General features: G+C 36.2%; 1 protein-coding gene across 1 annotated transcript in view; it reads right to left on the reverse strand.

The window, feature by feature from the left end:
* Nucleotides 1-359: 359 nt before the first annotated feature.
* The window catches only part of tdrd3 (tudor domain containing 3), a 100,502-nt gene continuing 84,553 nt past the window's right edge, over nt 360-16,308 (reverse strand). The window contains exons 13-14 of the mRNA XM_028799630.2: nt 14,421-14,545; nt 360-618 (exon numbers count right to left, since the gene is read on the reverse strand). Coding sequence (XP_028655463.1) covers nt 14,429-14,545 — 117 coding nt within the window. The 3' untranslated portion in view covers nt 360-618; nt 14,421-14,428. The remainder of the gene's footprint in view (nt 619-14,420; nt 14,546-16,308) is intronic.

Below are 16,308 nucleotides of genomic sequence, written 5' to 3' on the forward strand. Positions count from 1 at the left end.
GGGAGACGGATTAAGGGCTCAGTTAATTGTGATCTCCTGCCGGAATGCGAGACGCCACTGTTGACTGATACCCTTTCTCTTCCTGTCTCTGCAGATTGGAAGACTGACGACCATGACATCTCTGGTATAACTTCCAGTGTTCTCCTGCCTGGACACACCTCTTCCTGCCAGGAACCCATAAGATTGGAAGCTCTGCCACCTTAAGCAGTCTCTTTTAAGACTTGTGTCTTTATGATGCTTTTCTTTTGCTTTTCTTTACAATATATGGGGTTTGCTTTCAAGTGCCCGAAGGTTAATGATCTCTTTGTTTCTTTATTACAACAATAAATGCTAAGTAATGAATAAATGAAAGACAAACATACAATTGTGCATTGTATTTATTAACACAGTTATATATAGATATATATCAGGTAGAAAAAAGCTTTTTTGCTCTTTACAAAGTTTCCAGTCAACTTCTTAGAGTTTATCCAACATTTGTTAAGCCCTTTTTTTGTATCTCTGTAGAACTGCACCACACAATGGAAGAAAGCTTTTGGATTTTAATGAGGATAATTCTTCTTGGCTACATGAAAGCAGTGATTTTTGTGCTTCTTTTATGTTTTCTCAGAAAAGGAAAACCTTTGGAAGAAAAATACAAAACACATAGGTTTATACGGCCTTTGGACATTTAGTTTACTTCCAATTTCTCTAAATATTACGGGCTATAAAATCATGCAGGTAACTAAAGATGAAAATAAAAAGTGTTCCTACAATTTCCATTGCAAGTACACTTACACTAAACACCAGAGAATAGACACATTATTAAAATACTGAATATTAAAGCATTATGGACTGGTATAGAGCATGTATCAATTAATTCAGATAACCTATGAGACAAAAGATATATAATAGCTTTAAGGCCATATGCTTCTTTTCTTTGAGTCATTTATAAAGTTTAAAAATGACTTAGGAATTATTTCAGATTCTTGGATATTATTCATTAAAACTATAACATAGCATTACTAAATTAATTAATTATTATTGTAAAACCAAATGCAATATATACATTATAACATTTACTTTTAACTGATTTATATCTTTGCTGCAGCTGTATTTAGATATAATGTAATAATTAGTTTCATGTGGCACTCTCATTGTACTATACATTCATATTTGTACTATACATTCACCTTCTACATAGCACACAACAAAACTATCCATCCATCCATCCATTTTCCAACCCGCTGAATCCGAACACAGGGTCACGGGGGTCTGCTGGAGCCAATCCCAGCCAACACAGGGCACAAGGCAGGGAACCAATCCTGGGCAGGGTGCCAACCCACCGCAGGACACACACAAACACACCCACACACCAAGCACACACTAGGGCCAATTTAGAATCGCCAATCCACCTAACCTGCATGTCTTTGGACTGTGGGAGGAAACCGGAGCGCCCGGAGGAAACCCACGCAGACACGGGGAGAACATGCAAACTCCACGCAGGGCGGACCCGGGAAGCGAACCCAGGTCCCCAGATCTCCCAACTGCGAGGCAGCAGCGCTACCCACTGCGCCACCGTGCCGCCCACAACAAAACTATATTCTATAAAAAAAATTAATGAATACAAGCAAAATGAAAAGTGCAATTTATAGTTTTCAATAAAATTCAAGAAAGACACATTTAATTCTGTAGTTAATAAAATGTGAAAAAGTATATTTTTAAACATTTTCTTTAGAAAAAGCTTAATTGAAAACACATATTAAAATATATGCATCTAAAAATCACTGCCACTTGTTCCATCCACAATCTGATAGATGGTTAGATTTAAATATTCAATAAATTACAAGGAGCAATAAAGACCTGGGCCATAACTAAACCTGCATCCTCACCTGCTGGCTAGCACAGACATCTCAGCCACTGCATCTGACAAAATGGAAATTCAATCCTCTTTTCACAGTGACTGTACTTCAACATATTTACAAAGCATAATGTGCCAATTGTCCCCCTGGTGCAAAATTATTTTGTTCATTGTGCTTTCACAATTATCATGTGTCAACTATTGTACATTTTTAAACGTTTTGAAAACAAAAAATGTATAGTACTTAGTATAGTATAGAGCTAGTGTAAAACTGATTCTCAGTAAAATAGGGAAAATCTTTAAATAAATAAAAGCCAATAAGCAAAACAAATATTCTAAAGCTTTAATTATTATAAAATTATTACATATTCATACCTAAGTGGTACATACAATTATTAATGTCTTCAATTGCCATGGTGCCTCACACAATGAACAAGTATTTACTAAACTCTACATCAGTAATATACAGAGAAATGCTCATGCCACAGTCTTTTACCACACTGCTTACGACATACAATGTAAGTACAAAAATATTAAGCAGTTTGCTCTTATATTGTGTAACTTATATTTCAGTGTTTTGGAACCAAGACCCACAGAACCATGTAAATTACATTTATTGTTTAACTGACTTTTATTTCAACAATATTTGTGTTAATTAGGCCATGAAATCGATTTAAAAAAATAATCTCATAAATGTATGTAATTATAAAATGAACACATAAATCATGAAGTAAATACGCACTGAATCACAAATTTAATCTAGAATCAACACAAAGGAATTTAAAAAAATAATGACAAAGTTTAAGCTTAAAACAATGGCCTTAAACCTGAACTTTTAACAAAATATTACAGAAATATAAAATGAAATGAAAAAAAAAACATAATTTTTACCTTTGCAACTTTCCTCTATCATTGTACAAGGCCTGCCATAAACCCCCCTTTCTCACTCCCTGACACCTATGTCAGTATATATATATCAAGAAAATGAACTCCAGTGCTATGGATTGACATGTGATGTAGCATTGTGAACCGCATAATACACAATGTTAAACCTTTGAATGAAATTTTTATTTCATAAAATTTTAAAGATACTGTACTATATAAATAAAATTTTGCCCTGACCAAAATACTTCCTGAGGTGATCGCCTCGTTTCCTGCCCTGGATGCAACAATATTTTTTAACACATTAAACAAGCCACATTAATCACAAAAATTAACACATTATTTTATATTAACTAGGCCTGGGGAAGTTAAACAGCTGATAGAAATGTAACACATGCTAAGGAATGGTAGGTCAATATTTCACACAGTGTAGATACTGTACATCTTGCCTTACCTCTGATTTTGCATTTTCAAACTGAGCATTAAGCTCCTCACAAGTACCAGTTGCTTGGTGACACACTGAGAGTTAACATTTCAGAAAACTTGCAAATCTTGGTTCTGATTTTCCAAAATATTTTTCATACACATCATGCAAAAAGCTAATCAAGACCAGGAGGAAAAAATACCAGAGTACAGTTTTCTAAATAAGTATGCTTGGAGGCAGAAGTCTCCAAGGGTGCAAAAATAAACAAAAATATTTGAAGCCTGCAGTAAAGCAAAGATTTATGTCCTCTGCAGGCTACATTTCACAAAAAAAGACAAAAACAAATATGTACATTGTGTACCAAAACAAGCATAATGTACAATATAAATTTTATTGTGACTGTTTTATCTGCAATTCAGTGAAAAAAAAAATGTTCCTGAATTACTTTACTCCAACTAATGCTACTACCTTTTAAACATAATCTTAATTTGAACTGCCAGGTCACGTTCTGAAACATTATCCACTAAGCAAAACACATTTTTTCACAGCTTGGTTAAGCCAGCAATTCCAAATGTAATTTTTAGCAAGCTTCTCACTAAATTTCATATTAACCTGTTTGACTGAATAATTTTTTGAAAATTCTCCTGATAACAAGGTGACAAGATGTTTATTGCTGTATTTAAAATACACATTATAAAACACTGAATGAACTTTACCATCATTTCTGAAAAGCATTACCCTACTACACTGTATTATTTTGTTCTGATTATTCAACTTTTTTACATTCAGCTGTCTGCGTTTAACTGTTCACAATAAATAGCAACCTCGAACTTTCATTTAACATTCCATTTGTTTTGTTATGCAAAAAAGCACCAGCAATGTAAACAAATATATCAGTTATATTTTAATTTGTAGAGCATGTTTCTTTATTGTAATTAAAAAAAAACACAGTAGGCCAAGATTGCAATTTTACAGCTCACACAAATGTATACTACCAATTGTGGAAAAAAGCATTCTCTGTCTCTCTTCCTTTAAAAAAAAAAAAAATAATAATAATAATAAAAATAAGACTATTTAGTAGAAGTTGTATGTAGTGAGCCACCTCATTTAAAATTGAAATGGCAAGCAGGTATTTCATAGGAATATATAGTGACAGCATCATGAAAAACATTGTTGAAAAGAGAGCCCAGAATGGAGCATAAATAAAAATTCTATTTAGGCATGGTCTATATGTAATATCATGAGTTACGTTATAATGTCACAGAGCAGTGTAACTGCATAATATTTAAGCAAACTACATTAATCAGGCTTTTTCATAAAATTATAATGGTCTAGACCAGGGGTGTCAAATTCCAGGCCTGGAGGGCCGCAGTGGCTGCAGGTTTTCATTCTAACCATCTTCTTCATTAGTGACCAATTTTCACTGCTAATTAACTCCTTTCCCTTTATTTTAATAGCCCTGTTTTTAAGGATTCAGGCCTCTGAATTGATTCGTTTCTTCATGAAATGACAGCCAAACAGAAATGAGATGTGAAACGATCCAACAGATGAGCAGGTAAACTGGGATTTCAAACTCCAACCAATCTATTAATGAGAAGCTGATTCCTGCTGTTAATTAAGCCTGTTAGTTAATTCCGTGGCCTGTCGCTGCTCTCATTCTGCCACAGCAGACATTTCCAAAAATGTTGACTTTCTGTTCGTCAAAATGTTTTGGTGACCTAAGAGATCAACCTTACCGAGACCTTCACTTTTCTTTAGTTTCAGATATTATGTGACGGACACAGGAGAGCTGGTGATGTGGCAGCTCATTTTGTGTCTCATTATTGTTTGGCTGCTAATTAAAAAAAAAAAGACAACCAAGAGACCTGAGTCAAGTTAATTAAAACTAAAGCAAAAAGTTAATCAGCAGCAAAAACTGGTCACTAATGAAGAAGATGGTAAGAATGAAAAGCCACTGTGGCCCTCCAGGCCTGGAGTTTGACACCTCTGGTCTGGACAGAAAAAGTGATTTACAATCAATCTTTTGTTTGGAAACAAATTTATAATAATACCGAAGTATTTCCTTCATAATCTTTTAAAAGATTCTTTTAAAACCTGTACATTAAAATTTGTTTTTCAATATAATCCTATCAAATGGCAATGCTTATCAGAGGGTTGCTTCTTGACAAGACAGTATTGGACTAAGCACATTAAGACAGAAATTGATTGACAGATAACACTTAAAAAATGGGCCTTTGCTTTGCGCAACTTTGATGTTTTCCTTCAGTACATCAGTACTGGAGGGGTCACTCACAGCTATCAAGGTATTAACTGTTGACTCAGGTTACTAACATAGAATTGCCTCTCTTTAAATTAATTCTAAATATCAGCATAGGCTTTGATAAACATGGTAATGGAGAGCATCTATAAATGCTACAGCTATAACAGAATCATATGTTTCAAATATCTACATATTGGTGCAAGAAACTATTGCCTACAAGCTTCTCTTTGGAAAGCCAAGCTTTAAGAAAAAATAGGATAATGGGCCCCAACAAAACAGAGGAAGACCTCAGACCTTCATACATAGAAGTTTAATATATATATTTTTTTTATTTTATAGACAAAAGTAAAACTTGCAGGCCTATCATACTAACAACTAATCTTGAGCCTAAATAAAATGAATCCCCCATCTACCTATGGTAACAGAAAAAAATAAAAGAATTAGATACTTAGTGAAAGTGTATGCAGTGTATGTATGCAGGTAGGTGTGACCTGAAAAATAACCGCCAGGTGGAGGTCAAGGAGAACCTACAATGTAAACTTGTGAGAATACTGTAAAAGACAGTCCCCTCTGATCAATAAAAAGTGCATTTTTACAGTCATTGCACAAAAAAGTCACTATTTGGTTGCAAAAAAAACTTCTATAAAATGAAAAATACATTTTTTCATTTATACAGACAACCCTTGCTGCACAGTTTGCTGAATAAATTAAAACAAAACTTAGCCAACAAAAAATAATAAAAATTAGAGTACAAATCACATATTATACTGATGCCAACACAGTAAGATTAAGACATCCTAAAATCATAGCATAACTAAGATTAAATTAAAGGTAATAAAATTAGTAAAACCTTACAAATAATTTATAACCAACATTAAGATTTTATATTTTAAGGCAGGTTTAAACAAGAACAACATGATGAATTCCTAATATCCTAAGGAAGTGTGTTTCACAATGAGAGATCAGTGACAACAAAAAAAGAATACCAATCAAAAAGCAACACACTGCCCTAGTCACAATTAAATGAGGACTGTCATCGCAAAAGCTCATATCCCTAGGAGTATGATGAATCTGAAAATGTCAGAAAAAGAGTTCAGCAAAACAAATAAAAAAAAACAAAAAAAAAAAAAAAAACTCAGTAACAGTCTAGTAAAGGAGATATGTAACCTCCCTAGAAGGCAGCGCAAATCATTATGGATGGGCATAATTTGTGCCACCCTTCCACTCACATGTTCTGTGTCGTTTTGCTGCCTGACTCACTTCTAATGCTCTTAAAAAGAACTGCCAGATAATATAAATCACAGCACACACAGAGCAAATGGTATAGAGATGAACATGATTTCATAAGCAGGACTATTCTAATTAAGAATCCTCAAATGACTGAAGTAAAGCTGAAGTCTCAGAGTATAGTATCTACTCAAAAATAGAAAAAAATTCCTTTAAAATCAAAACTTCAGCATGGCAACAAAGCATCATGTTAATTAACAGTAAAGTGTCTGAAATAAGTACAGCATCATTTAATGACAAGCAGAGAAAGTGCAAACAGTTTATTAAGGAATTAAATTGGACATTCAAGGACAGAAACAATAAAAAAAGGCCTAAACTAATAAAACAAAAATAACATAATAGTCAGCCTAATGCATATAACTTTTACCAGTCGCTTTGTTTATAACAGTGATTCAATTTCCATGTTATGTAATCTTACAAAGTAAAATAATCCTGACATTCTCCATGCTTCACACTTTTTTATTAACCTTTTGGCTTTTTGTTTGCTGAGTTTATTTGAAATTAAATTCTAATCTGTACTTGACATGAAGACAAATGTCTATCCCTTAAATAGAAAATGACATTTTTGTTTGCCTTGTATTTTTCAAATATGTCCTGTATATGACACATTTCACACACAAAAAATTAATCAAACATCTTTTTGCTGCTGTCCCAGAATAAACTCAAGTGACCTCTCAATCATTTCATTCATAATTCCTTAACACTACAATTACCAGAGCCTATGAAAAAACTCTTACCACCTTAAATCTGTTCGTCCCTCTCCGTCAGTGTCTTTTGTCCTATAAATGTGCCGATAAAGATAAGCAGCAAGAAGCCTGCTATTCCATCCCCCCACCATCGCAGAACATGTACAAAGTTCTCCCAGCTCATGCCTTGATTATCTAGGAGTGAAGTGCTGGAGTTTTAGAGTGGAAATAATAGATCGTTATTTGGAACAAATGCATTTCATGTGTGTTCTGTTTCTACAATCTGTGTAAACACATTGTTAAAACAAAAACGTTTTTCATATTTTAGTAGTAAATGACAAAATGTTGGCATAAACTATATAATGTGTGAAGCCTGAAGTCCAAAGATCAAATAAACACTTTCACAAAAGGTTCAAGGATGATACAAAAGCTTCCGTGGCGTAGTGGTAAGATATGCTGACTTCTAATCAAGAGTCTCCAATTCAATCTCGACTGACTCCTATATTTGTCATTTTCAGTAGTGAGCTGCTCTTATTGTTATTATACAGTACACACATACATTTGGTCTATGTCTGTAACAGACAGTGTACATTTATAGGACTTGTAAAAGTTACTGTTTTTTTTCCACTTTTATTCTCTCAGTCACAGTCACGATCACGATACATACTACCGCCCTAGGGATCTGACGCTGTTAGTTTTTATTTGAAACTGGGAATAACTGTAGATGTGAGTGGTGTTTTGAGGCAATGGAACTGGACATTCTCTGATCTGGAAGGATAAAAGCTGACATACAAACGCTGGTGAATCTGCCTTCTTTGTATCTCACCCTCACTTGATTTTTTTTTTTTTTTTATTCAGTTTTATTGAGTGTTCCTGCTCACGCTGAATTAGTATGCACCTTATGGTCTATGAAAAACAGAGACATAGGTATATATGATATTTGGAATTATTGATTTTATGACCTGTATAGTACATTTCAGAAAACATTATGGCACGGATACAACATTATTCATATTATTCATATTCATTTGCACGCCTTCTTGCACTGACAGTGACCGCGTTTTTTTTTTTTTCGATCTTACCCATGCAGCCTCCACACTTTGGTGCACGGTGCTGTTTCTTTTGTACTCCAGGACATGCAGAGGAAAGAATAGTACAGAGGGGTCAGTTCAACGCTATATGCAATCATCAGATTCAAATGTTAACAGTTCACACACACGCAAGGACCGTCCTTCCTACATTTACGACGTGTGTACTTGTTGCAATGCGCACACTTCTCTCTATGCTTTGGTTCCTATTACATTGAAAGGGCACCTGACGCTGACTCAGTTTACTTTCCTGTTGAAAGCGGCTGTCTGGAACAGAAGCTTGTCGATGTTGCATCCTCCTTTTCTTTTTCCATCACCTTTTCTAGTAAGATGCGACGGTGAAGTTCCTCTGCAAGGTAAGCCATGAACACTCTTCTTTTCTCAGTAGCCCCCTTACATGCCCTGCACAGTACATGCACGTTGATCGCCGCCAGGTCGAACTTGTTATAGCACACAGCAACTGGCCACCTGTCTGTTCCTGCTTGCACTGAATCAGCTCACACCTTCTGGTGCACGATGTCAACGCAGCATGGAGAAAAAAAGAAAGACAAATATATGGAACATTGGGTATACATTTATGGTACTTGTAAAAGTTAGCTTTTTTCAGTTTTATTCTCTCAATCATGATCCCGCTGTACCCACCCCCCACTCTGTCCCTCCTGATCTGACTCTAAGTAACAGCACCAGCATAAATTCACACCCGATCTGACGGTGTTTATCTTCAAATAATATTGCATTAGTGCGATGTTGTTTTCTGATTGGTATTATTCAGGTCATAAAATCATTTCTTCAAAATGTCACATATATTGTCTCTTCCTTTCAGGTGTGTAATAGGAACCAAAGCATACAGAGAAGTGTGCGCATTGCAACAAGTACACACGTCGTAAATGTAGGAAGGACAGTCCTTGCGTGTGTGTGAACTGTTAACATTTGAATCTGATGATTGTATATAGCGCTGAACTGATCCCTCTGTACTATTCTTTCCTCTGCATGTCCTGAAGTACAAAAGAAACAGCATCGTGCACCAAAATATGGAGGCTGCATGGGCAAGATCGAAAAAAAAAAAATGTGGTCACTGATTACAAGCGCAAGATGGCTTGCAAATGAATATGAATAATATGAATAATGTTGCATCCGTGCCACAATGTTTTCCGAAATGTACTATACAGGTCATAAAATCAATAATTCCAAATATCATATATACCTATGTCTCTGTTTTTCATTGACCATAAGGTGCATAATAATTCAGCGTGTTCCACTCAATAAAACTGAATAAAAAAAAAAATCAAGTAAGGGTGAGATACAAAGAAGGCAGATTCACCAGCGTTTGTGTGTCAGCTTTTATCCCTCCAGATCAGAGAATGTCCAGTTCCACTGCCTCAAAACACCACTCATACCTACAGTTATTCCCAGTTTCACATAAAAACTAACAGGGTCAGATCCCTAGGGCGGTAGTATGTATCGCGATCGTGACTGAGAGAATAAAAGTGGGGGGGGGGAGGTAACTTTTACAAGTCCTTTAATGTACACTGTCTGTTACAGACGCAAACCAAATGTATGTGTGTACTGTATAATATTAACAATAAAATCAGCTCACTACTGAAAATGGCAAATATAGGAGGCAGTCAGGATCGAACCGGGGACTCTTGATTAGAAGTCAGCATATCTTACCGCTACGCCACGGAAGCTATTGTATCATCCTTGAAGCTTTTGTGAAAGTGTTTATTTGATCTTTGGACTTCAGGCTTCACACATTATATAGTTCATGCCAACATTTTGTCATTTACTACTAAAATATGAAAAACGTTTGTTTTAACAATGTGTTTACACAGATTATTGTAGAAAAGGTACACACATGAAATGCATGTGTTCCAAATAACGATCTATTATTTCCACTCTAAAACTCCAGCACTTCACTCCCAGATAATCAAGGCATGAGCTGAGAGAACTTTGTGCACGTTCTGCGATGGTGGGGGGATGGAATAGCAGGCTTCTTGATGCTTGTCTTTATCTGCATATTTACAGGACAAAGGACGCTGACGGAGAGGTGCAATGGGATTTAAGGTGGGCCGGATCTACGAGTTTTTTCGTAGGTTCTGGTAATTCTAGTGTTAAGGTCATTAAAATCCTTATGTAGAACTTAGCACGGCTTTCCTGAAAATGTCAATCTCTTATATAAATGGCACTATTGTCTTTAGGTGTTTCACGAATGGGGCAACTGAGTGCACTCAATTCCTCAAAGTGTACTGAAAACAGAGAGCTCATGATGCTTTTTCAGGACTGGAATAAAAAATATGCTTGGATTTGCATAAATATGTACAAAAGTCTTAGGCATTTAGATTGTTCACAAAAAAATTAGACTGTTATTTTATGTTTTCTGGATTAGTGTGTCAATAGTAACAATGTATTTAAGAGCTCCAAACTTTCCTTTTGCAAAAAGGGAGGCAAGAGAATGAGCTATTTAAATGCCCCTAAATAAAGAAACTAACAAAGTAATAGAACACTTTCCAATTAAAAAATTATATCTTTGCAGACATTTACTTCAATGCTTGATTAAGTCAATGTAAAAAACAGATCCTAATGGTCAATGACAAGTTGAACCAAACTGAATAATATAGAAAAAGCTTGTACAGAGTTAATAAACATGGGAAAGTGACAACTGAACTAAAAAGATGTGGTTGCAATAGATGATGCAAATGTTACACCAAAAGTGAGCATAGTAACAAGACATAAGGTGGTCATCCTACATCATAAAGATTTCTTCCAAGATGATATTTTGTGAGAGAAACATGTTTCCAGATGTGCTGTCTAAGCTCTTCAGAAGAAGCACAAACAAATTGGTAAAGCAGAAGACTGGAAATGCAGTGATTGGCCACAGAAATTCAGTGTAGCAAACTAGCTACTTCCCTTCAAAATCAGATTATGTTCAGCAACGCTAATGGCAGAAACCACTGGAACCTTTGAACAGCCATCTACAGCCCAGATACGCCTAATCCAAACTGGCGCTCATGGAGACATTGCAATCAAAAAGACAATCGTCCAAGGTGGAAATAGCCAAAAAATACAAATACTATGGTGCATAAAATTGGCAGCAGTAGGTGTTCTGGACTAAAATGTTAAAATTAGAACTTTTTCAATCAATCAGAAGTCTGCTTGTCCACTGAAGTGCAAGAGTACATGAATGGATATCTACAGCAAAGTGGTGGCTCTCCAGGGCGGATTTCGTGGTTATCAGGCTGCACGTTCGAGTCCTGGCAGTGATGGAAGGAATGCTACTCTGTTGAGTCCTTGAGCAAGGCCCTTAACCTGCAATTGCTCCACGGGCAAGTATAAATAGCTGACCATGTGTTTTGGACAGCAAGTTAGGGTATGCAAAAAATGACAAATTCCTAATACATGAAACTGTATATGATGAATAAAGGATTAAAAATCAATAAAAATAAATAAATAAATAGTGGAGTACAGTGGAGGTTCACTGCAGATGTGGGACTGCATTTCTGCATATAGAGTTGGAGGTTACTCATCAAAGAGGCATTAGATCAGCCCAAATTTCATTCTGGAGCAAGACAATAACACCAAACAACATGGCAAAAATCACAAAAAAAATCTGCAGCACAAAAAGAAACAGAAACATCAAGATAGTCTGGAATTACTTACAGAGGCAGAAGCAAGCAGACAAAAATCTGCAGTGAAACTGTGGCAAATTTTCTAAGAGGCTTGAAACAACCAACCAACTGAGTACCTTTGGAAACTACATTCAAGTGGACCTAAGAAAACTGTTGCCAATTTCAGAAAAAGGCTGTCATAGTAAATACTGATTTCATGTTATGTTTTCTCTGTTTACTGCACTTACTAGGAAGTATACTGATTCATAAAAACTGTTCATGGCATTATTTTTGACAGCATTCCTACCTTTCAGCATTTTTCACAAGTGCCTAAGACTTTTGCACAGTAATATGCGTGTACAGAATATATACTGTACACAGTGTTCATTGCCTTTTTTGCCATTATGACTGAAATGCTGTCCAAGTATTACTTCAGAGCGTGTAGTAGTAACTCAGTTTGTGTAACTGCTTTAAAATAGAAAGAGGGTTTTTAAGTAATCACAGGTGTCCCATCTTCTGTTGCAAATTGTTTTGTTCAACTTGCAAGGCTTAAATTTACTTTAATTGCTGCAGAACATCTGTAGGTTGTAATCTATTAGTTTCTCCCTGAAAAAGGCCCATTTGTAATAATCTGATATTTGCTTTTCTCGATTTTTGCTAGCCTAAAATTTAATTTAAACCTCTGGCATTTCAACTGATTAAATTTGAAGAAAAACTGGAAAAACTATTATATACACACAGTAAAACCTTGATTATCCATCACTCGATTAACCGTCTGTCTCCATTAACCATCAAGGCAAAATATTAACAAAATAAATAAAAAATTGCACATGCCAGTCTACCTATTATCACTACTGCACAGTGCGAGCTCTGCACACTGGAACAACTCTCCCTTTTGCTAGCACGTACTGTTTATCCCCAGCACCACGTGTCATGACCAATTTTGAAATCACAATGTCAGTTACATACCTTCTGCTTTAACTAAACTACAAAATTAAACTGCTATACATTGTTATGCCTGATAAATGTGTGTGTGTGTTGGAATAAAAAAAAAAAAAATTAGTAAACATTTACAAAATGGCAAAAGCATTTCAAGTATTAATTCAAGTTATGGAGTAGGAAGAACAACAGTGAAAGATATAAAGCATGACGCCGACAAAATTGAAAAACGTTCTGAAAAATGGAAACCACTGATGGTAATGCTATTCTGTATTAATGTTAATGTTCTTCTGCATTGCAATTTTCTATTTTAAACTCTGTTATGTTTTGTTAATATATTGTGACATGCGGGCCGCTTGTGATGCACTGTGCAGAGGCAGAATTCTGTGTAAGTGATAGGACTGGGTGAAGGGCTTCTATTCTGTGCGGGGCAGAAACATCTCTTAGGAGTTATGGTGGAAGGAAGTTTTGAGTAGGAAGTCAGGGACAACAAGCAGGAGTGTTTGCGGCATAGAAAAAATACACAACGCAAGTGGCAGGAGATAATTATTGGTAGGGAAAGCTTTCTTTTATTGTTTTGGAGATGTGCTCTGTAACCCTGATAATGGAGTATAAGACAGGGCACCGTTTGTTACAGAACGAAGACTCCAAGTAAATTGTAGAAAACTCAAGTACCTCTGAGTTGTATTTGCTTATTATTCTGGTCATTACAATATTATATAAATTAATTTATTTTGTTAATGCTATATTATATTTTGTTAATGTAGTTTTTTGTTGTAAATAAATACAACTGTTCGCTAAACTTATCTACTATATATCATTTTTAAAGTAGCTGTTCTGTTATCCATTTTTTCTCTCATCTGTCATGGCCTTGGTCTCGACCCCTGACAGATAATGAAGGTTTTACTGTATCTATACGTACAATGACCATCACCAATCCCAAACCCTTTTCAGTTCATAAGTAGAATGACACTTGCTTTCAAGAGTGACCCATATTTAAAAATGTTGTTGCACAGCAATATCTACAAAAATGCATTGGCAATTTTCAATTGAACTCTGAAAAATGTAAGTGTAATACATATTCAAATTAATTGAAAACACAGATATGAATACAAGTGCTATAGCACAAAATCTGCTTCACATCCCAAACATGTTCTCCAATGTTATTTAACATAACAGAGAAACGCTCAGTGTTGTCATCATTGCCAAAAAAGGGTACACCATGTACTACACACAGGGTATAAATGCTTTTTAGCACCAATTATATGAATACATGAAATAAAGAGAATGAAGTTATTTAGAAAGGAGAAGACTTTAGTTAAAACAACTAAAAGATACCCGTTTCAAGGTAAGTTGCAGTGGCTGGAAATATCTTGTAAGATATGACATATTTATAAAACCTACAGTTTTACCTTGCACATCAGTTTCTAGCTCTAGGTGGCTGATAATACTGTTGTGTAGGCCTCGAGCGTCTAGGCTGCCCATCTCCGCCTCGACGGTATTCTAGTGAATTTTCATAATAAACATCATCGTCATCCTGTAAAAAAAGTAATAACTTGCAAGTCAAAAACTTCACATTTTCAGTTTCTTACTTAACTATTTTCCTCTTAATTATGGAGATACTTATTCTAAATCAAAGTGCCCATAATGAACTTTAAGCTTCAAACATTAATTTACCATACCAGCTGTTAAGTAAACAAAAAAGCATTAACCTGGGTGAATATTACACACCTCTATAAAAGGATCACCCCTGCAGCAGCTCAGTAACTGAAGCAATGGGTTTTAACATTCTTTCTTCAACCAATTCCGTTATTGTGTGCAAGCCATATAACTAATAAACAATTGTTTGTCATATACAGTGGGTACGGAAAGTATTCAGACCCCCTTCAATTTTTCACTCTTTGTCATATTGCAGCCATTTGCTAAAATCATTAAATTAATTTTTTCCCTCATTAATGTACACACAGCACCCCATATTGACAGACAAAAAAAAGAATTTTTGAAATTGTTGCAGATTTATTAAAAAAGAAAAACTGAAATATCACATGGTCCTAAGTATTCAGACCCTTTGCTCAGTATTTAGTAGAAGCACCCTTTTGAGCTAATACAGCCATGAGTCTTCTTGGGAAAGATGCAACAAGTGTTTCACACCTGGATTTGGGGATCCTCTGCCATTCCTCCTTGCAGATCCTCTCCAGTTCTGTCAGGTTGGATGGTAAACGTTGGTGGACAGCCATTTTTAGGTCTCTCCAGAGATGCTCAATTGGGTTTAAGTCAGGGCTCTGGCTGGGCCATTCAAGAACAGTCACAGAGTTGTTGTGAAGCCACTCCTTCGTTATTTTAGCTGTGTGCTTAGGGTCATTGTCTTGTTGGAAGGTAAACCTTCGGCCCAGTCTGAGGTCCTTAGCACTCTAGAGAAGGTTTTTGTCCAGGATATCCCTGTACTTGGCCGCATTCATCTTTCCCTCGATTGCAACCAGTCGTCCTGTCCCTGCAGCTGAAAAACACCCCCACAGCATGATGCTGCCACCGCCATGCTTCACTGTGGGGACCGTATTGGACAAGTGATGAGCAGTGCCTGGTTGTCTCCACACATACCGCTTAGAATTAAGGCCAAAAAGTTCTATCTTGGTCTCATCAGACCAGAGAATCTTATTTCTCATCATCTCAGAGTCCTTCAGGTGTCTTTTAGCAAACTCCACGCGGGCTGTCATGTGTCTTGCACTGAGGTATGTGTGGAGACAGCCAGGCACTGCTCATCACTAGTCCAATACGGTCCCCACAGTGAAGCATGGCGGTGGCAGCATCATGCTGTGGGGGTGTTTTTCAGCTGCAGGTACAGGACGACTGGTTGCAATCGAGGGAAAGATGAATGCGGCCAAGTACAGGGATATCCTGGACAAAAACCTTCTCCAGAGTGCTAAGGACCTCAGACTGGGCCGAAGGTTTACCTTCCAACAAGACAATGACCCTAAGCACACAGCTAAAATAACGAAGGAGTGGCTTCACAACAACTCTGTGACTGTTCTTGAATGGCCCAGCCAGAGCCCTGACTTAAATCCAATTGAGCATCTCTGGAGAGACCTAAAAATGGCTGTCCACCAACGTTTACCATCCAACCTGACAGAACTGGAGAGGATCTGCAAGGAGGAATGGCAGAGGATCCCCAAATCCAGGTGTGAAAAACTTGTTGCATCTTTCCCAAGAAGACTCATGGCTGTATTAGCTCAAAAGGGTGCTTCTACTAAATACTGAACAAAGGGTCTGAATACTTAGGACCATGTGATATTTCAGTTTTTC

The sequence above is a fragment of the Erpetoichthys calabaricus genome, chromosome 4, assembly GCF_900747795.2.
Source record: "Erpetoichthys calabaricus chromosome 4, fErpCal1.3, whole genome shotgun sequence".
In the NCBI taxonomy this organism is placed as follows: Eukaryota; Metazoa; Chordata; class Cladistia; order Polypteriformes; family Polypteridae; genus Erpetoichthys; species Erpetoichthys calabaricus.